We start from the raw sequence: 22903 nt of genomic DNA, 5'->3' as shown, positions 1-22903 counted from the left end.
CCTCATGTGCTGCAAGACATGTTCATGACTAAATTGTCCAAGTATCCACACGTTCAGGCTATTCATGTTTATTGTGATGGGTCAGTCAATGGCAGCAGGTCTGGATGTGGGCTGTTCATCCGTGACTACATCTCTGCCAGTCTCTACACTGACACTGAGGTTTCCAGGCGGCTCCCTGCACCCATGTCTTCCACTAGAGCAGAACTGTATGCTGTACTGGAGGCGCTCCACATTTTGGTGCCTCTCCATAAGAATGTATATTTCTTTATTGACAGTCAGGCTGCATTGTACGCCCTTCAATCCACCTCCCCCATGGACTGTGATCTAGTTAATTAGTGTCTTGATCTCATTAACGCCCTAGAAGGTGCTGGTGCCACGGTCCATTTCACCTGGATACCCTCTCATGTGGGTATCCCGTTAAATGAAAAAGCAGACCACCTTGCTCAGTGTGCCTTACAAGATGACACAGTGGACCCTGGCACTGAATACACTCTGGGTTATGTTAAGAGTAGCATTAAGGACTTTGTACAAAGTAGCATTAGTGATCAGTTGGAGCTTTGTTGCCATAGGGGCAGTAGCACTAGTCTTCACTATGCACGTGTCTCCCAGAGCTGTGCTTACACCTACGGGAGACACACTGCATCACATGACAGGGTGGCAATGAGGCTCAGATTAGGCTACAAATACTTTTGGGAAGTCAGTGCTTCTCCTGGTGTGTGCTGTGTGCTACACCAAGGGGACACACTCTGCGTCACTATATCATGGAATGTCCTCTCATTGCTAAATTTAGGCCACAAGGTCAGCATGACTTGTACAGCCTCATTGACCATCTCCTCGACTATGCCACCCTCAGGAAATACTCAGAGAATATCCTCAGTTTGCTCCCAGACTGTAGGATGTCTTAGGCAATAAGGTGTGCAATATGTGTATTTATTTATTGAAATACTTGTATTCTTGTTGTGTATACTGTCCAGAGTTATTTTTGTGATACTTTAACCTTGTCTTTGCCCAGGGGGTGGGTGGCAAGGCCCATCCTCCTCCTTTGTTGTAATTATTTATTAATTCAACAATAAATGTATCAATCAATCAATCAATCAGTTTTCTATATAGAACGGTGAAAAATTGGAATGCATTGAGTGATGAAGTTATTACAGCACATAATATGAATAGCTTTAAAGAAAAGTTGGATAAATGGAGACATGGAGACAGGACACTATGAGACCCACTCCAACCCTGTACAATACAACTATAGTAATACTAAATTGTACTGACCCGTAGGGCTACGCCTATAATCCGTGCGACCCTGCCTTATCTCTCATTACTTCAAGGAAAACGGAATAACTGTTCTTTTTTTTTCATTTTAATGCATGACTTCGCTAAAAAAATATATAAGTGATGGACAAGACATGAAGATGCCATAGGTAAATTAAATATAGCTAAGGTATTGGTTATAAAAGTGAAGATATGAGGCTGATAATTTACCAAATATTTACTATTATGTCCTCTCGAGATACCTAGTGTAATATAATGAGTGGGGAAAAGAAACGGTGATAAGGTTGTGATGCTGTGTGGTGTATATCTTGTTTGCACTGGGACAAATCCTCTTCACTGTGCCTTCAGATATACCAGCTGCATCTGCTGTCCTCTTCCTCGCTTGATTTATTGGTAAAAGTGGTCCTTGCAAGCTTTATTTATTAATTTTGTAGACAAACTTCTTGGTTTGGCTGTACAACACACAGACGAGGATGCGTCACTGTATCCTTCCATAGTGGTGACCAAATGAGAAGTGGAGTCGATTTGCACCTGCGTGGTGACCTGACTCCTCCCTCTTCCCCCAGGAGAAATCCAGCCTCGGGTCGACTGGCACGTCGCCCGTCCTGCCTTGCTACATCCTCATACATGTCCATGAAATACCTTCATTTGATTTGGTATATAACACTTATTTGTATCACCTGCTATTTAATGAAATAGTCAGAATATTATCAGAACGCCGTTTGTTGATAATACTGTGATTAAAGAACCATGAGTAGTATAGGCTGAATGTTTTGGTTGGAAATCTGGCAGGATGGCAAACAACACCTTACGGGTCAGTACAATTTAGTTTGGTAAATTTCCAGAGTTTCACCACATTCTCTTTTCTGGACGAAACTAATTATTTCTGGTAGATTTCGGCTTGCTTTTAATTAATTTACCACTTGTTTTTGGTGCAAATCACCCAGTTTTTTTTTTTATCACCCCCCAAACCTAACCCAACCTAACCTAACCTAACCTCCAAAAAAAAAACCGATTAAATCTTTTCAATTCGGTATCACCATTATAAATAGGTTGCGCCTTATAAATATGGGATTCAAAATACTCGTAATGAGGAGCTCTATCTAATGAGGTGGGTAAAAAACACCTAGTGGAATGTGTTGAAACACTGGAATAATACCTTTAGTTTTACTATATAGGTAAATACAAGCAGGCAAATACAGAAGTGTCTGGAGAAAATGTGGCCTTGCGGATGTAGGGACACGCAATTAATGTACAGAATACTGATCGTTTTATTGATTGTGCTTGTCTTTTGAATGTTTGCCTTGTAGAGGAGTTAGCAAGGAGTTAGCGATCCAAAGCTGTAGCCACCTGTAGCAGCGCCAGCAACACCAAAATGAGACACGCTACACCAAGATCAAGACGGAGTGGACTGTCACTGGAGGGGGCGGGGGAGACGGACTGACTGACTGACTGAGTGGCGAGGGTCCGAGGGATGCAATGGCCGGCTGCTGGCTTTAATATTTCCCTGGTGGAGTGCGTTGATTCCCCGCGTGGTGAAGGAGAGAAGCAAGGTAGAAGGTATGGGGAGTGCTCGCTGAGATGTGACCGTGTGAGGAATGGCGGGGGCGGAGGGAGAGGGAGGAGACCTGAGGGAAGCGTTGGCAAGTGTTGGGTCGAGTAGCAGGTCTTGTCAAGTACTTCCTTGCCCTCACCTGGTCAAAACACAATATTTAAAAGTTCCAGTCAGAGCTCACGTAACAGCCACAAGAAGCGCAATACGTGACCACAAGAGGGAGAGGAAGGTGTATTGGAGTGATGGTGTTGTGAGGGTGTTTTGAAGCAAGTCAGGATCAGTTGTCTCCATGTTAACCTTAGTCTTCATTAACTGTCTCTCTGTCTTTGTCTGTCTGTCTGTCTGTCTCTCATCTTTATTGCTATTGTTATACTTGCGAACCAGAAATGTAGTGTAATGATTGATGGTATATGACATTTCCGCTGCAAATTAACATTTTTCGAGTTATGACTTTTTTTAAACTCTAAAGGTGCCATGAATGATGCTTTATGTGAAGTGATGTGATAGCTAAATGCATCAAACCTTTCAGTAAATTTGCAGTTTCAACCAATATACCCTGTCTTATATTTCATTTTCCCTGTTTCCAACAAGCTTGGGCACCTCCTGGGAAAGCGGGGTTTTAGGATCGGGAAACCTAACCTAACCTAAATTCTGTCTTGAGGTTATTATTCATATCCGATAGGGTAAAATGGGGTTAGAAATGGTGGTAGAAGTGTGATCTAGACCATTAGAATGTGTATAGTTAGGTGTGGTGTATTGGTTCAAACTGCAGTAATACCAATCTTTTTGTATATAGGATTTATTGACTCAAAATGTCTATCTCTGCAACAATAGTGACGAGCCTTTCCATACAAGGGTGCTAATAAGAATATCTATATCATGCATAAATATATCCAATACCAATAACAATTAAGACAGTTTAGCATGTTATTAGAGTCTTTATTTGTGTGAATTTCTTGCTTTATTTGCAGGAATCTCTTATGTTATGCTATTGTTATTTATTGTGAGTGTTTTCATGTTGCGAGTGTGTCTTGACAGTGTGTGTTTGTGTGTGTCTGGCTCTCCCAGGCTGTGGTGAGGTGAGGTGAGGTGCTCATGACCCTGCTGCTGCTTGGCCGGCTCCTGGTGGCTCCCGGCCGTGTCTTCCTGCCCAGCAGCACCACCACCACCACTGCCACCGCCGCCGCTGCTGCACTCACCAGACGCACCATGGCTCAGGCAAGGTGTGTGCTTATTTTCTTACATTTTGACTTGTAATGTTCCTTCTTGTATTTATTTTTATTTTTATTTATTTTCTACTGATTAAGGAAAAAACTTGGGATAGAAAAGAAAATGCCATGGATAGATATAGAGGCTCAGTGTGTTGCAGCCTCCCTCCTGAAAGAGTTTAAGTCACAGGAAGGAGGAAATACAGAAGCAGGCAGGGAGTTCCAGAGTGTGCCACAGAAAGAGATGAAGGATTGAGAAATGAAACTGAAAAAGACTGCGCGTAGAAGAGACGTAAGAAATATAGCTTTTCAAACAGAAGCATAGAAATTTGGAACAAGTTGGATGGAACAGTAGTTCAAGCAAGAAATATTCATGACTTAAGGGCTAAACTGGAAGATTATGGATATGGAGACAGGACAGCGTGAGCACACCTCTTCTCCTGTAAAACATAACTAGGTGAATAGAAATAGGTAAATACACACACACACAAAAAAAATAGATAATACCCTCCCCCCAACACACACCTTAACCTGCCCTGACCTGACCTGACCTCCTTGGCCTTCAGTGTACAGAGCGCACGTCGAGTGGCGGTGACACAGATGACTGCCACCACAGACAAGGAGCGCAACTTCAACATCTGTGCTGACTTAGTGGAGCGAGCAACACAGTGTGGAGCGCAGGTAGGCAGTGTTGTGAGGCATCCAGGTGACTCTTGGTGTAGTGAAGTGTTCTGAAGGGCACATTGATGGTTCCAGTGATAGTTTGGTGGTTTTAAAAGGGTGTTTTAGTGGAAGATATTGGTGTTTTCAAGAGTGTTTTGATGGTTCCAGTGATAGTTTGACAGTTTAACAGGCTGCAGTGGAAGTTATTGGTGTTTTGAAGGGTGTTTTGATGGTTCCAGTGATAGTTTGACAGTTTAACAAGCTGCAGTGGAAGTTATTGGTGTTTTGAAGGGTGTTTTGGTGGTTCTAGTGATAGTTTGACAGTTTAACAGGCTGCAGTGGAAGTTATTGGTGTTTTGAAGGGTGTTTTGATGGTTCCAGTGGTAGTTTGACAGTTTAACAGGCTGCAGTGGAAGTTATTGGTGTTTTGATGGTTTCAGTGATAGTTTGACAGTTTAACAGGCTGCAGTGGAAGTTATTGGGGTTTTTGAAGGGTGTTTTGATGGTTCCAGTGGTAGTTTGACAGTTTAACAGGCTGCAGTGGAAGTAATGGTGTTTTGATAGTTCCAGTGATAGTTTGACAATTTAACAGGCTACAGTGGAAGTTATTGGTGTTTTTGAAGTGTTTTTCATTATTTAACTTGTAGACTAAGAAATATTACATCTCTTCCTCTTCTTCTTCCCCTTTCTCATAATTTTCTTCTCATTCTTTCATCTTTATCCTTTTTTTCCTTTTCTTTTACTATTCTCCTCCTCCTTCTCTCTTCCACCTCTCATATACTGTATCTTTTAACCTTTCTCAACATTACCACCCCCCCCCCTGCAGATGGTGTTCCTCCCTGAGGCATGTGACTTCATAGCTGAGTCAAAGGAGGAGTCGGTGCAGCTGGCAGAGTCGCTGTATGGCCCCCTGGTGGCCAAATACCGCAAGATGGCTGCCTCTCTCAAGGTCTGGCTGTCCCTCGGTGGCCTCCATGTCAAGGTGTGTGCTGGTCATTGGTTATCTCAGGCTTGTTATTTGCATCGTCTAATCTGAAAGAACACTCAGGTTGCTGGTGTTTTGATTTGTGCTTGTAAAGGTGCACACTCAACCCTCATCACAGAAACTGATATAGAGAATTTCATTGGGAGCGATGGGTGGCTGTAGGGATTCTGCAATCAACTCAGACTTTTTAGTGGTAGTGTGCAGGGTGAAGGTGGCGATGCGGACACACCCAGCATTGCATGACACGGCTGCATGTTGTGATATAGTCTGACCGGGCTTAATTTACGGCTATGGTGGGGCGAGGGGAACTCTACAGTTCTGCCACGTTTCCAAAAAATGTAATATGAAATGAAATGGAAGTTATTGGTGTACAAGGCATCGCAAACACCATCAATTCAGATGTATAAAATTTTGACTTGTGTATATAGAAGGCTGAATCAACAGTAACCATCATATGCATAAAAAACTATATAGTACCATACAAACATGGCATACATATTCAACAGTGTTGCTGATATCAACTGTAGTAACTTATAATGGTACTTAGCGTATGTTTAGGGTGTGTAATGATATCAGCGTTACAGATATAAGATAATGAGTATGGAAAAAAGAAATAATCTATTATCCAAAGTAAAAAAAAATAGTAGAAGTCTTGTGAGTGGCGGCAATACTGATGAACCCAGCCTGGCCTGGGTTCCCAGGCCGAATAGCCTCACCTTGTAGTACCAGATGTTGCTATAATTATAAGATAAAATGCTCACATTTACTGGCTTTTACAGTAATTCCAAGGGTGAGGCATAATCGCATTCATAATTCGTAAGCCAAGCTAATGTGTAGTTTCTATTTTTACAAAATAGTAGGTATATGCCAATACCTAAGTGAAAAAAAAAGAAGCATTTTTCACTTGTGAGCGGCAACTCTTCCACACCCAGCTCTGGTGGCCTTGACACATTGTGGTGGCGACGTGACTGACCTCGTGCCACTCACTTATATATATATATATATATATATATATATATATATATATATATATATATATATATATATATATATATACAATTATAAATGACTCTCTCTGCTTACCTTTGATTCTTTAGTAAGAGAGAGAGAGAGAGAGAGAGAGATTAACAGAACAGTAGTGAAAACGTGGCAACACTGTACAGAGACGCTCGCCCCCATGGCCGTAAATTAAGGCTGGTCAGACTATAGTAGACTTACTGAACTTCACGTCTATTTTTTTTTTTTTTTTTTTTTTTTTTTTTTATTTATTTATTTTTTTTTATTTATTTATTTTTTTTTTTTTGCACACTGGGCTATTACTGATGGGTTGATTATAGTGTTAGGTTCACTTAGATTAAGTTTGTTTTGGTTGAGTTGGTCAAGGAAACCAAAATAGACCAAATTTTGCATTTCCTCAAAACAAATCTAAGGAGACAAACAACCATATTTGTTATCCGGACTTTTCCATCATCCAGACTGGTTCCTGCACCATTTAGTCCAGAAAACAAGGCTCCAGTGTTCTTTATTTGGGCCAGTGGGAATGTTGTGACTTTCATTTCACTGTAAACATCACATTTGCTCATGCTCCATTTCCATATTCTGTCCAAGTCTTCCTGGAGTAGTTCGCAATCTTTGTCACATCTCACTTTTCTTAACAATTTTGCATCGTCTGCAAATAGGCTCACATAACTGACACTGGTGAAACCACTCCTTACTGTGTGTGTGTGTGTGTGTGTAGATATATTCCATCAGCCCAACCATCTCTTTCCTGTATTACATCTATCACCCTCGAACATTACTGGTGCCAACACTGATCCCTACACCTTCCCTTAATGAGGCATTTTTTTTTTTTTTTTTTTTGTGGATTTATTTATTTTTTTTTTATTTATTTATTTTTTTTTTTTTTGTGCACTGGGCTATTACTGATGGGTTGATTATAGTGTTAGGTTCACTTAGATTAAGTTTGTTTTGGTTGAGTTGGTCAAGGAAACCAAAATAGACCAAATTTTGCATTTCCTCAAAACAAATCTAAGGAGACAAACAACCATATTTGTTATCCGGACTTTTCCATCATCCAGACTGGTTCCTGCACCATTTAGTCCAGAAAAACAAGGCTCCAGTGTTCTTTATTTGGGCCAGTGGGAATGTTGTGACTTTCATTTCACTGTAAACATCCACATTTTGCTCAGTGAAACGAACTAACTTACTGTGTGTGTGTGTGTGTGTGTGTGTGTGTGTGTGTGTGATGCATCTTCTACCTAGCATGATGCAATCCTTAACAAAATGTGTAAGTGGTTGTGTTTGTGTTGTATATGGCCTTGGAAAGCAGTCATGGCAGGCGATCAAAGCATTTCAAAGCAACACATACCTTATTTACCTCAACACCACCACCAACACAACACCATGTATTGTGTGCACCAACAGGAGGAGGGAGAGGACAAGATCAGCAACACCCACGTAATAATTGACGACCGTGGGGAGCTGGCGCCACGAATTTCTTTAGGTTTCCACGTCCCACTTTATATTCTTCAAGACCCACCTGTTCAGTGTGCACATCCCAGAGAGGAACCTGCACTTAGAGGAGAAGACTTATGTGACCCCCGGCTCGGCAGTGCACCCCCCCATCGCCACTCCTGTCGGCGAGGTGGCCTTGGCGATTGTATCCTTCTGTGGGTGTGGGCTGGTGAAGGGCAGGGGTGGGCTAGTGCTGTGGGGCCTTGCTGTGGTGTTAGGGTTGGAGGAGGTGCAGGGTAGGGAACAGTCTCATTGTGAAGGGGCAAGGGTGGTGGTGGTGGTGGTAATAGTGTAATAGTAGTGGTGGTGATGGTTGTTGTGGTGGTAGTGGGTCAGTGTGTGCTGTGGGGCCTTGCTGTGGTGTCAGGGTTGGAGGAGGTGCAGGGTAGGGAACAGTCTCATTGTGAAGGGGCAGTGGTGGTGGTGGTGGTGGGCCAGTGTGTGCTGTGAGGCTTTGCTGTGGGTGTGTGTGGCCAGCTGTGGTGTGGCTCAGCTGTGAAGTAGCAGAGTGATGCAGGAGACTGTCTAACTAACTGTCTGACTGTATGAGAGAACAGTGTCATGTCTGAGTCTCCCTGTGTGACCACTTGATATGAAGCAGACCAAACAATTATCCAGCATGTTATAGACACAGACAGACAAGGCGGGCTATTACTAACACACCTAGACAGCCTCCGTCAGCTGGCCAGCCTCCTTAACTCAGCCCAGTGCTATGACATGAGGTTTCCTGAGATGAGTCTGATGCAAAGGTCCCTCGGCGCCCACATCCTCACCTTCCCTTCGGCCTTCACTGTCACCACCGGCCTGGCTCACTGGGAACCCTTACTGCGAGTCAGGGCCATTGGTAAGGAGAGAGAGAGAGTATAAGTTTTTTTTATTACTATTCCTCATCTGTATATATTTTAATTTGTGAAGTTTTGTGTGAGAGAGAGAGTGAGTGTGTGTTTGTAATTCACCTCGGTCGCCTGCTGGTCACCCAGCCAGTCTTCCCCATTATGGAGCGAGCTCAGAGCTCATAGACCGATCTTCGGGTAGGACTGAGATCACAACACACTCCACACACGGGAAGCGAGGCCACGGCCTCTCGAGTTACAACCCGTACCTATTTACTGCTAGGTGAACACACCCCACACATTAAGAGGCTTGCCCATTTGCCTCGCTGCCCCAGGTGTGTGTGTGTGTTTGTATTTACCTAGTTGTAGTTTTACAGGGCCTGGGCTTTATGCTGGTGTGGCCCCGTCTCCATATCTTGGTGTGTGTGTAATTCACCTCAGTCGCCTGCTGGTCACCCAGCCAGTCTTCCCCATTACGGTGTGTGTGTGTGTGTGCGAGCTCAGAGCTCATGGACCGATCTTCGGGTAGGACTGAGACCACATAACACACTCCACACACCGGGAAAGGGAGGCCACAACCCCTTGAGTTACATCCCGTACCTATTTAGGTGAACAGGGGGCCACACATTAAGAGGCTTGCCCTTTTGCCTCGCTGCCTCCGGGACTCGAACCCGGACACTCTCGAGTGTGAGTCGAGCGTGCTAACCACTACACTACGCGGTGTGTTCCATTTGTGTGTGTGTGTGTGTGTATTAATATTCTTGCTTTCTCTTTTTCTAATTCCTGTTCTTCATATTCTCTCTCTCTCTCTCTCTCTCTCTCTCTCTCTCTCTCTCTCTCTCTCTCTCTCTCTCTCTCTCTCTCTCTCTCTCTCTCTCTCTCTCTCTCTCTCTCTCTCTCTCTCTCTCTCTCTTTTATTTCTTTTTTTTTTTTATTTAATACCAACGTTAATACCTCCTCCTCCTCCTCCTCCTCCTCCTCCTCCTCCTCCTCCTCCCAGAGACACAGTGCTACGTGGTTGCCGCAGCACAGACCGGCCAACATAACAAGAAGAGATCATCGTACGGTCATGCTATGGTCAGTGTTGTTGTTGTTGTTGTTGTTGTTGTTGTTGAGGTACTTGTTGCTCTTACTGCTGCTGCTGCTACTGCTGCTACTACTACTACTACTACTACTACTACTACTACTACTACTACTACTACTACTACTACTACTACTGTTGTTTATGTTCTTGTTGATGTTATAGACTACTTCAGTTAACCTGTTATTGTCATCATTATTCTGTCATCAGTTTTCTCTCTCTCTCTCTCTCTCTCTCTCTCTCTCTCTCTCTCTCTCTCTCTCTCTCTCTCTCTCTCTCTCTCTCTCTCTCTCTCATACTTTTCATCCTCTCTTCCTCATCTTCCTCATCATTCCTCTTCCACATACCACCCCAGCTGGTCACCCCACCCTCCTCACCCCAATACACCACACCCCAGGTACTCATCCCTCTCCAACACCCCAACACACCCCAGGTACTCACCCCCCTCACCCCAACAGATAGTGGACCCCTGGGGCGCCGTCATCAGCCAGGTCAGTGAGGGCACAAACTTTGCCGTGGCTGACATAAACTTGGACTACCTGGAGACCATAAGGAGAGAGATGCCTGTACAGAGCCACCGACGTGCTGACCTCTACCACACCAGCCTTCTGCCACACCACACACCTGGACTGCGGTGCGTCTTGTTAAGTACTGGGACACATTTTTATCCTGAGGTTTTGGTGTGATTACATGATTTTATTGGCATAAGAAAGGGTCTATGGAGGACAGGGGATCAATTTTAATCACTACATAATTCTCTGAAGTTTTGTAAAATTGCCAGAATGAATGTAGAAATACAGAAATACAAGCTTTGTGTACCATTAGACCATTTTAGTGACATTAGGAAGGGTCTATGGAAGGCAGAAGATTAATGGCCACAGTCTTGACTATTTTAATCCCTACATAAGTTTCTGAAGTTGTGTAAAATTGCTCAATAGTAATCAAAGTGGATGTGAAAATGTGAGGTTTGGTGTGATTAGATGGTTTTGTTGGCGTAAGGAAGGGTGAATGGAGAGCAGGAGATTACTAGGCAGAGTTTTCACTATTTTAATCGCCACATAATTCTCTGAAGCTGTATAAAATTGCTAAATAGTAACCAGAATGAATGTGAAAATGTGTCATGATACTGAAGGGGGAAGGGTCTGAGCCACCACTGTGCTGACCTCTACCACACCAGCCACAGCAGGACTTAGATAGACTATGGGAATGGAGGAAAAGATGGGAGATGGAATTCAACATTAACAAATGTAGCATAATGGAATTTGAGAAGAGCAAAAATAGGATAACAAGACAATATAAACTTGGAGAAGAGAAGATTAAGAAGGTGGAAAGTGAAAAGGACCTGGGAGTTCTCATAACAAAGGAAATGTCCCCCAATAAACATATCAATAAAATTGTTGGTGAGACCTACAACTTACTGAGAAATATTACCATTGCATTCTCATATATTGATGAAGATATGGTGAAAAAGTTATTGGTATCCCTGATGAGACCACGACTGAAGTACGCAGCAGTACTGTGGTCACCTAACACAAGGAAAAATATCGGGAAAATTGAAGGGGTACAAAGAGCGGCCACCAAACTGGCCCCAACCTTGTCGGCTCTTACGTATGAAAAGAGACTGGAGAGACTGGAATTACCAACACTGGAGCAGAGAAGAGAAAGGGGCGACCTGTTGACCATCTACAGAATAATGAATAATATGGAGCTTCCTGATAGAACTGACCTGCTGAGGAGGGACAGAAGGGACAGAAGAGGACATGGACTAAAACTCAGAAAGGACAACTACAGAAGAGACTTTGAGAAAAACAGCTTCCCCCATAGAGTGATAGATATATGGAATGGACTGGACAGAGAGGTGGTGTGTGCAAAGTCTATACATGACTTTAAGAGAATATTGGACACTGTGAGATACAGAGACGGGACAACACGAGCATAGGCTCAACTCCCGTAAAATACACGCACACACACACACACACACACACACACACACACACACACACACACACACACACACACACACACACACACACACACACACACACACACACACACGGCCCGGTAGCTCAGTGGTTAGAGCGCTGGCTTCACAAGCCAGATGACCGGGGTTCGATTCCCCGGCCGGGTGGAGATATTTGGGTGTGTCTCCTCACGTGTAGCCCCTGTTCACCTAGCAGTGAGTAGGTACGGGATGTAAATCGAGGAGTTGTGACCTTGTTATCCCGGTGTGTGGTGTGTGCCTGGTCTCAGACCTATCCCAAGATCGGAAATAATGAGCTCTGAGCTCGTTCCTTAGGGTAACGTCTGGCTGTCTCGTCAGAGACTGCAGCAGATCAAACAGTGAATTACACACACACTCAGCCTCCCTATGTTTGCAGAGTGTGTGAATTAGTGCCGCCACCAAGCCACTACGTGAGCTACCAGTTCGGGGGAGTGCGTGTGCCGGGAGGGTGTGTGTTCCTCAAGACACACCTTTCACACGCCTTCGTCAACAAGAAGCCGCTGGTGCCGGGACGTATCCTTTGTGTGTGTGTGTGTGTGTGTGTGTGTGTGTGTGTATTTACCTAGTTGTAGTTTTACAGGGCCTGGACTTTATGCTGGTGTGGCCCCGTCTCCATATCTACACTTATCCAATTTTTCTTTAAAACTATGCACACTCATTGCTGACACCACTTCCTCACTCAAACTGTTCCAAGTTTCAACACATCTTTGTGGGAAACTATATTTTTTAACATCTCTCAGACATCTTCCCTTCCTCAGTTTCTTACTATGCAATCTTGTGCTTCTAGTGTCATATTCTTCTCTCAGGATTAGTTTCTCATTATCCACTTGATCCATTCCGTTAATCAATTTATAAACTTGTATCAGATCCCCTCTCTCTTCTCTGTTCCAGGGTTGGTAGATCCATAGCCTTTAGTCTCTCCTCATATGTCATCCCTTCAAATTCTGGAACCATTCTTGTAGCCATTTTTTGTAGTCTCTCCAACTTCCTTATGTGTTTCTTTTATGAGGGGTCCACACTACTCCTGCATATTCCAATCTGGGTCTTATTATAGTACTTATCAATTTCTTCATCATTTCTTTGTCCATGTAGTGAAATGCTACTCCAATATTCCTTAGCAAATTATATGTCTCTGAAAATTCTATCAATATGGCTTACTGGTTGATTGTTTTCTTCCATCGTCACTCCTAAGTCCTTTTCCTTTTTTACTTTCTCCAGTTCTACTCCATCTCCCATCTTATAGATTCCCACGGGTCGTCTTTCACTCTTTCCCATTTCCATGACATGGCTTTTGTTCACATTGAATTCCATCTCCCATTTTTTACTCCATTTCCAGATCTTGTTTAAGTCTTCCTGCAGTATTTCACAATCCTCTTTTTGTTTTATGTGTGTGTGTGTGTGTGTGTGTGTGTGTGTGTGTGTGTGTGTGTGTGTGTGTGTGTGTGTGTGTGTGTGTGTTGAAAGTGTTTGAAAGTTATAAAAACACTCTGAAACATAAAAACTTTAAAGTATCTGAACCCTTAACCCCTTCAGTACTGGGATGCATTTTTACCATGAGTTTTGTGTACGTTTAAACCATTTTATTGACATTAGGAAGAGTTTATGAAGTCAGAAGATTAATGGCCATAATCTTCACTATTTTAATCCTCCACCATAAGTTTCTGAAGCTGTATAAAATAGCCAAATAGTCACCAAAATGAATATGAAAATGCGAGTTTTGTGTGTGATTAGACCATTTTATTGACATTAGGAAGGGTCTATGGAGGGGAGAAGATTAATGGCCACAGTCTTCACATTTTAATCCCTTACATGAGTTTCTGAAGCTGTATAAAACCACTAAATACTAACCAGAATGACTATGGAAACACATCATGGTACTGAAAGGGTTAAAAATCATCCCATAAACACACAAAACTCACGTCAAGCCAAGCCAAGCCAGACCAAACACTCCTTAACAACCAAGCCAGATGTTCTTTTAACCCCCGAGCGGCCTGCCCTGCGTCTGGCCCACCTGAGTGCCGCTGAGGTGTGCGACTTGGCCCAGCTCACCCAGCGCACTCTGGATGTCGTCATGGACCACTACCGGCCCGACAGCTGCCAGGTGGCCATTCAGGACGGACCTGCTGCCGGCCAGACCATTGACGTGAGTACAGGAAGGAGGTGCTGGTGGTTGTGTTACTGCTACTACTACTACTACTACTACTACTACTACTACTACTACTACTACTACTACTACTACTACTACCACCACCACCACCACCACCCCTAAAGAAAGCTACAACTATCCACATTACACCACAACAACTACCACATATACCCGCACCACTACTACTACACCACTCTCCACCCCCAGCACGTCCACCTGCACATTGTCCCCCACTCGGCCGCCCTGCGCAAGGCTCTGCAGGGCCACGAGGGCAACCCAGAGAGGCCATGGCGAGAAGAGAGCGAGATGGAGGAGGAAGCCAACACTCTTAGACAAGTTGCTGCTCGTGTACTGCCTGCCCTGTCTTCACCCACACCTCAAGTACCAAGGTAAACACACACACACACACACACACACACACACACACACACACACACACACACACACACACACACACACACACACACACACTGTAAAGAAGTGGACTGGGAAAATTATGAAAGTGGTATGGGGGAAGAAGCCTGGGGAGAAAGATTCTTGAACCTAATGATAGACAATATGATGGACCAGAGAGTAAAGGAATGTACAAGATTCAGAGGAAACGACGAGCCGGAGAGATTGGACCTAGTTTTTTACAAGGGGTATACAAATGAATGATGATATAAGATATAAGTGCCCATTGGGAAAGAGTGACCATGTAATATTAGAAATGGATATAGAAGAGGGAAAGGAAGATAGAGATGATTCATACAAAGGAGACCGATTAAATTACAGAAAGGCTGATATTGAGAATCTCAAGAACTATTTTAAAAACATAAACTGGGAGGAGATGGAAAACTCAGAGACAGTGCAAGAGAAGTATAACTTATTTTTGGAAATATACAAAACAGGAGTCAGGGAATATGTCCCGAAATATAGACCTGAAGAAGAAGGAAAGAAAGATTGGTTTAATGCAAGGTGTGCCAAGGCAAAGGAGAAAAGAGATGGAGCATGGAAAAGGTGGAGGAGAAATAGAAATCCAGCAAATAAGGAAAACTTCAAGGCAGCGAGAAATGAATATGTTAGATAGGTAAACAGGTAGATCGATACTTATAAACATTGCCGCCTAAGCTGATGTAGATATTGTTGAAGGTGTGGTCTGAGGAAGAATGTTTTGTGGAATAGCACGCGTACACTTTTCATACGGATTTATCTGAATCTGTATTTTAGTTCAAGGGAATATAAAAGAAGCCTCATTAACTTGAATGACGCTGAAACCTCAAAATACTATGCAAGACGTGAATTTCCTGGTTGTTTCTTGTGTTGTGTTTAGGCATTTCAGGGCACAGTAAGAAATAAACCACCATTTGGATCTAGGGATACAGGGAAAATTAACCTTTGCATCTCCGAGGTATACTAAGAGAACCACCCTTTACATCTCCTAGCAATACTCAGATAATCGTCCTTTAAATCATCCTGGTGAGAGAGACAAGACAAGACAATTCCGTAACGTTTGATATTTTCCGAGTTCTTTCGCTCTTTTTGTCGTTAGTTAATAATGAAGTTTGTGTGGATTATTTTTGAGGGACGTTGAGGAAGGTTAGTGTGAAGTGAGGTAGAAACTAAGTGCTCTCTCTCTCTCTCTCTCTCTCTCTCTCTCTCTCTCTCTCTCTCTCTCTCTCTCTCTCTCTCTCTCTCTCTCTAATAACAGCACCATAACTATAAATTCCTTAAAATACATAAATAAAATTGCGATATTAATTAACCTTTCTCTCTCTCTCTCTCTCTCTCTCTCTCTCTCTCTCTCTCTCTCTCTCTCTCTCTCTCTCTCTCTCTCTCTCTCTCTCTCTCTCTCTCTCTCTCTCTCTCTCTCTCTCTCTCTCTCTCTCTCTCTCTCTCTGCCTCCCCCACCCCAGAGCTGTAGTGCTGGACTGGGAGCTGCCCCGCCTGCTGCCTCTGGGCCCCATCGCTGTGCCTGACGCTGCTGTGGTACTCAAGACAAAGCATTCCTGTGCCTTTGTTGCCCCTAACCCCATTCTGCCTGGCCGTATCCTTCCATGTGTGTGTGTGTGTGTGTGTGAGTGGCCAGTATTCAGAAATTTTTTATTCTCTCACCATGACTATTTTCCAAGGCCACAGAGGTGATCAGCCAGGTTTCCAAGAGTGTTTTTACACCAAACAACTTCCATTGACACCTGTTAGGAATATGTTGTGCTTCCTAAACCATTACTAGAACCTTGAAAACACCACTAACTCTCACTAGAACCAGTTAAAGATATATAACATGTCTTAAACCATCACTAGAACCTTGAAAACACTCTTGAAAAACCCAAGAACTTCCACTAGAGCTTGTTAAAGACATGTGACACTCTTAAAACTGTCATTTGAACTTCAAAAACACCCTTGAAAACCCGAACAACTTCCTTTAGAACCTCTTAAAGCTATATAGCACATCTTGAACCATCACTAGAACCTTCCAAACACACTTGAAAACTCCCCCTAGAACCAGATATTAAAACCTCTCAAAGCATCATTGGAACCTTGAAAAAACCCTGTAACTTCCAGCACAACTTAACAAAACCATCTTGAGACTATAGAGGTAAACTAACAGTGCTAAACAGGCCTCCTAGAACAGCCCCAATAAGGTGAGAAGGCAGCCCCTTAACCAACAATGACAGATGTGTATGTGTCATCACTGGCGCCGTGTGAGGGGCTGCGGAGGGCCGGGGCTGCACAGGTGGTGGACTTGTTCCTGGCGGCTCAGATGGTGCAGAAGTGTGTGGAGACTCATCAAGGTGCTGCTGCCTCCACCCTGGTTATGCTGGAGTCTGCTTGTCCTCACCAGGTTTGTGTGTGTGTGTGTGTGTGTGTGTTCTGCCTCCATATCTACATTTATCCAGCTTTTCCTTAAATTTGTGCACACTTTCTGCTGCTACAATCTCTTCACTCAGGCCGTTCCAGATGTCCACCGTCCTGTGTGGAAAACTGAACTTCTTAATGTTCTGCAAACACTGACTTTTCACGATCTTGGAGTGTCCTCTTGTTTGTCTGTCTCCATCTTCCATCAGTGTTACCAGGTCTTGTCTGTGTCTGTCTATCTTTTCTATACAGTTTACTAACTTATACATCGTTATTTGGTCTCCTTTCCCGTCTATCCTTTCAAAGTTGGTAGTTCCATTTCCTTCAGCTTTTCTTCATAGGGAAGGTCCTTATTTCTGTGTGTGTGTGTGTGTGTGTATTTACCTAGTTGTATTTACCTAGTTGTAGTTTTACAGGGCCTGGGCTTTATGCTGGTGTGGCCCTGTCTCCATATCTACACTTATCCAATTTTTCTTTAAAACTATGCACACTCATTGCTGACACCACTTCCTCACTCAAACTGTTCCAAGTCTCAACACATCTTTGTGGGAAACTATATTTTTTAACATCTCTCAGACATCTTCCCTTCCTCAGTTTCTTACTATGCGATCTTGTGCTTCTAATGTCATATTCTTCTCTCAGGATTAGTTTCTCATTATCCACTTGATCCATTCCGTTAATCAATTTATAAACTTGTATCAGATCCCCTCTCTCTCTTCTCTGTTCCAGGGTTGGTAGATCCATAGCCTTTAGTCTCTCCTCATATGTCATCCCTTTAAATTCTGGAACCATTCTTGTAGCCATTTTTTGTAGTCTCTCCAATTTCTTTGTGCTCTTTTTTTATGGGGGTTCACACAACTCCTGCATATTCCAGTCTGGGTCTTATTTTAGTACTTATGAATTTCTTCATCATTTCTTTGTCCATGTAGTGAAATGCTGCTCCAATATTCCTTAGCAAATTATATGTCTCTGAAAATTCTATCAATATGGCTTACTGATTGATTGTTTTCTTCCATCGTCACTCCTAAGTCCTTTTCCTTTTTTACTTTCTCCAGTTCTACTCCATCTCCCATCTTATAGATTCCCACGGGTCATCTTTCACTCTTTCCCATTTCCATGACATGGCTGTTGTCTACATTGAATTCCATCTCCCACTTTTTACTCCATTTCCAGATCTTGTTTAAGTCTTTCTGCAGTGTGTGTGTGTGTGTGTGTAATTCACCTCGGTCGTCTGCTGGTCACCCAGCCAGTCTTTCCCCATTCCAGAACGAGCTCAGAGCTCATAGACCGATCTTCGGGTAGGACTGAGACCACAACACACTCCACACACCGGGGAAAGCGAGGCCACAACCCCTCCAGTTACACCCCGTACCTATTTACTGCTAGGTGAACAGGGGCCACACATTAAGAGGCTTGCCCATTTGCCTTGCCGCCCTGGGACTCGAACCCGGCCCTCTCGATTGTGAGTCGAGTGTGCTAACCACTACACTACGTGTGTGTGTGTGTGTGTGTGTGTGTGTGTGTGTGTGTGTGTGTGTATGGTACTTTGTGTAACCTGTTGTGTGTGAGATTGCTTTTTGATCACCATGGATAGATAGATACTTTGATGGCCACAAAACCTGTTCAATACAAACAATGTCACAAATAATATTAAATGGCCCAATTATATTTGTGAAGTGCATTAGATCAGCTACTTGTGTGTGGCGCTAAGGAAAAACATCACTCAGAAATACAAAAACGTGGCATTTAATTCCTTGCTTAGACTCAGCTGAAGTTAAAGGACAAATTCATAGATCTCAGTTAAAACTCTTCAAACAGAAACTTGGGAAATGTGAAGGAGGAAAGAGTTTGAGATAAGCTAGAAGACAAACCACACAATGAAGAGGTCTGACATAGAACAAGAACAAAATCTGTCTCATATAATCACAAAAATCTGGCAAACTCTGGAACTCCCTGCCTGCTTCCCATGACTTGACTTCATTTAAGAGGGAGGTTTTAAGACATCCCTTTATTGTGGCTAACTCTCAGACCTACAAGGAGACTGGCAACTAAGTGGGTATTTTTTTTCTGTATGTTACCCTTGGCCAGCCTTCCCTTCTCACATAGAAAAACAATAAAAAGGACTAATCTCTGTCTTTGGCCCCCCAGCAGCACCTTCAAGTACAAATCGTGCCACGCAGTGAGGACGACCTGCCCAGTAACGACGACATCTACTCTGCCGTCCTGAGTCACGCCAGCCAGGCACCGCAGTGGACCTTCACCGCAGAGCTGGCCACCGTCGCCAGCCAGCTCAGAGGTCTGGTGTCCCTCATGTGAAGGCCCCAGCGTGTTGTGATGGTGGTGGCTCGCTGTGTTGTGTTTCTGAAGGGTGAAGGTTTTCGTATGTGTGTGTGTGTGTGTGTGTGTGTGTGTGTTTTTGTGTGTGTTACCTAACCTAACCTAAGGGAGTTCATCTTTCCTAAGCTAATCGTGTGTGTGTGTGCGTGTGTGTGTGTCTGTGTGTGTGTGTGTGTGTGTCGATGTTTACTTTTGAGTGTGTTTGAATGTATCTTAATGTAAAGGGAGTTGATCTGTGTGTGTGTGTGTGTGTGTGTGTGTGTGTGTGTGTGTGTTGGTGTTTTGTTCTAAGTGTGTTTGAGTGTCACCTCCCCTAACTTAATCTTATCTGTGAGAAGTGTTCAGCCTCACCCAATCTCATCTCTATGTCTTTTATTTGTGTTTGAGGTGTTTGGCAGTAACTTCACCTTACTGACCTGATCTGTGAGAAGCATAACCTTAACTAAACCTAACCTAACCTAACCTGACCTGACCCAACCTAACCTGACCTTCATTGACACAAACCAGTCACTGCATCTCCCAGTATTTGACCTTACTATGACAAAATGTGCAAACTTAACGTAACATATCATAAATCAGTCAGTCAGTCAGTCAGTCATTCAGTCAGTCAATCAATCAGTCAGTCAATCAATCAGTCAGCCAGTGTTTCTTTTCCCTCCAAACCTAATCTAACCCAACCTAACTGAACCTAACCTTAACCTAACCTAACCAAACCTAATGTAACCTTAACTAAACCTATCAGTGTTTTTCCTTCCCACTCTAACCCATCAGTCAGTCAGTCAGTCAGTCAGTCAGTCAGTTAATGTGTCCAGTCATAAATCTTTTCTCTGTGATAAAGGTATAAGAATTATTGTAGCAACTTTGTGTGTGTGTGTGTGTGTGTGTGTGTGTGTGTGTGTGTGTGTTTCCTCAAAGGTGCTGTTTTTGTCAACATACATATTGATTTAGGCTGTGTTATGTATATTTAAGTCTTGGTGTGTGTATGTGTGTATGTTTGTTAATTGTGTATGGGTTTTGTATTGGGGAGAAATCATTTTTTTGTATCCGATTCATCTTTTGTTCATTATTCATATTTGTGGCGTATATTTGACATGTTTTTGTTGTTACTGGTGTTATTGTTAAGTGATTTAATTTAGCATTTTACTCTACTTATTAATTCAGTCATTTATCATTATTATCATTATTATTATTATTATTTATGTATATTTGTGTTTGTTTACTTATTAATTCTTCATAACACCAGTAGAGAAGTCATGCATTATCTAGAAGCTCATTTGATCCCTTGCTATCTTTCCTTTCATTATAACAAGTAGTTGAATTATCTAGAAGCTCATTTGATCCCTTGCTATCTTTCCTTTCATTATAACAAGTAGTCATGCATTATCTAGAAGCTCATTTGATCCCTTGCTATCTTTCCTTTCATTATAACAAGTAGTCATGCATTATCTAGAAGCTCATTTGATCCCTTACTATTTTTGCCTCTATTATTGATTTATTTACTTAATTTATTATTGTTTTACTTTCCTTGCTATTTCTTGGTACTTTTCTCTGCATTCTCATTTGATTAAGTGCCATGTATATTTTAGCCAGCAGGGAATTAATATATCTTTATTTTTTTACGTTTTTTTTTTTTTTATTACATCATGTCATTTATATTCTAATGTGTGTGTGTTTTCTAATTTTCTTCTTTGTTTTCTTTTCTCCATTGGTTTCATTAGATATTATTTCTAGTGTTATATTTACTGGACATTTTAGCCTCATATTCTAATAGTTTGTCATTATTTCTTAGCATTTTCTAATTTCCTTCCTTTCCTTTTCTTTTCTCTATCTATTATCACACATTATATCTACAGTTACATATTTACTGCATATTTCACCCACATATTATTATCTTTATTTATTTATATTTCTTTTTTCAATTTTCCAATTTATTTCCAGTTCTACATATCTATTACACATTTTATTTATTTATTTATATTTCTTTTTTTTTCATTTTTCCTTCTTTTTCTTCATTGTTTTCTCTTCTCTATTTATTATTACAATTTCTAATGCTGCATTGTTATTAGGATTTTTTTTTTTATCTTCCTTCTATTCTTCTTTAATTTCCTTCTTCCCTTTTCTTCTCCCTTTTTTGGTTTTATTACAAATTTTTCAGTGTAATTCATGTTATGTGGTTCAGTGTATTTCATCATTTAATTCTAGTTTTTTATCTTTACAATTTCCCTGTTTATTTATTTATTCATTATTATTATTATTATTATTATTATTTGTTGTTGTATTAGTGTGACAGCTAATGTATTATGATTTATTTCACTCTATTTCTTCATTTAAATCCACCTTTTTAACTTCCTGATTGTTCTTTTTGCTTATTTATTTATTTATTTATTTGTCTATTTATTTATCTATTATTTTTATGTGTGTGTGTTATAATTTATTGTCTTATTTCCTTCACTATATTTCTTCATCCAATTCTATCTTTTATCTTTCCATCTGTCATCTTTATTTATTTATTTATTTTTTATGTTGATTTTTTAGGTTACAATGAACACATCACTTAATTAATTAACCTGTATGAATTAACACATCTTATTATTCTTTTCCTTTTTCTTTCCTATTAACTCTTTTTAGTTCATTTTCCTCTATTTTTTTTTTTCTATATCCATTGGTTTAATTACACATTTATATTTCTATTACAGTATTTACTCTTTTTTTTTTTTTTTTTTTTCTTTTTCATGCCATTCTCCTTTTCCTCTTTATATTTTGAAGTCACAATTTGCATATCGTTTTCTGCATATCTCAGTTCAGTATATTGACTCTTTCAGTACTGGGATGCATTTTTGCCTTATGTTTTGGGTGTGATTAGACTTTCATTGACAGAAGGGTCTATGGAGGGCAGAAGATTAATGGCCACAGTCTTCACTATTTCAATCCCCCACATGAGTTTCTGAAGGTGTATAAAATCACCAAATAGTCAGCAGAATGAATAGGGAAATTAGACCATTTTATTGACATCAGGAAGAGTCTATGGAGGGCAGAAGATTAATAGCCACAGTCTTCACTATTTCAATCCCCCACATGAGTTTCTGAAGCTGTATAAAATCACCAAATAGTCACCAGAATGGAAATGCAAGTTTTGTGTGATTAGACCATTTTATTGACATTAGTAAAGGTCTATGGAGGGCAGAAGATTAATGGCCTCAGTCTTCACTATTTCAATCCCCCACATGAGTTTCTGAAGCTGTATAAAATCACCAAATAGTCACCAGAATGAATATGGAAATTAGACCATTTTATTGACATTAGGAAGAGTCTATGGAGGGCAGAAGATTAATAGCCACAGTCTTCACTATTTCAATCCCCCACATGAGTTTCTGAAGCTGTATAAAATCACCAAATAGTCACCAGAATGAATAGGGAAATTAGACCATTTTATTGACATCAGGAAGAGTCTATGGAGGGCAGAAGATTA

The 22903-nt window shown here is 41.7% G+C and overlaps 1 protein-coding gene across 1 annotated transcript; it reads left to right on the top strand.

Annotated features, from left to right (window-relative positions):
- Positions 1–2689: 2689 nt before the first annotated feature.
- On the top strand, positions 2690–20938 carry LOC123509091 (nitrilase and fragile histidine triad fusion protein NitFhit-like). Its single transcript, XM_045263225.1, has 15 exons — positions 2690–2832; positions 3896–4050; positions 4602–4716; positions 5525–5680; positions 8108–8181; positions 8213–8342; positions 8906–9041; positions 10031–10107; positions 10570–10745; positions 12490–12626; positions 14081–14256; positions 14467–14648; positions 16155–16285; positions 16917–17083; positions 19246–20938. Exons 2-15 carry the CDS (start codon positions 3923–3925, stop codon positions 19411–19413), a joined length of 1953 nt encoding a protein of 650 aa, XP_045119160.1. The 5' UTR covers positions 2690–2832; positions 3896–3922; the 3' UTR covers positions 19414–20938.
- The last annotated feature ends 1965 nt before the right edge of the window (positions 20939–22903 follow it).

Source organism: Portunus trituberculatus, chromosome 26 (assembly GCF_017591435.1).
Source record: "Portunus trituberculatus isolate SZX2019 chromosome 26, ASM1759143v1, whole genome shotgun sequence".
NCBI lineage: Eukaryota > Metazoa > Arthropoda > Malacostraca > Decapoda > Portunidae > Portunus > Portunus trituberculatus.
This window is presented reverse-complemented; position numbering and strand designations above follow the sequence as displayed.

Bases quoted from the DNA above. Each gene is read 5' to 3' on its own strand.
- LOC123509091 (XM_045263225.1), top strand. From the start codon at position 3,923: ATGACCCTGCTGCTGCTTGGCCGGCTCCTGGTGGCTCCCGGCCGTGTC. The intron at 10,746-12,489 runs GTGCGTCTTGTT...CTATGTTTGCAG, and splicing joins CACCACACACCTGGACTGCG to AGTGTGTGAATTAGTGCCGC. The intron at 14,257-14,466 runs GTGAGTACAGGA...CTCCACCCCCAG, and splicing joins CTGCCGGCCAGACCATTGAC to CACGTCCACCTGCACATTGT.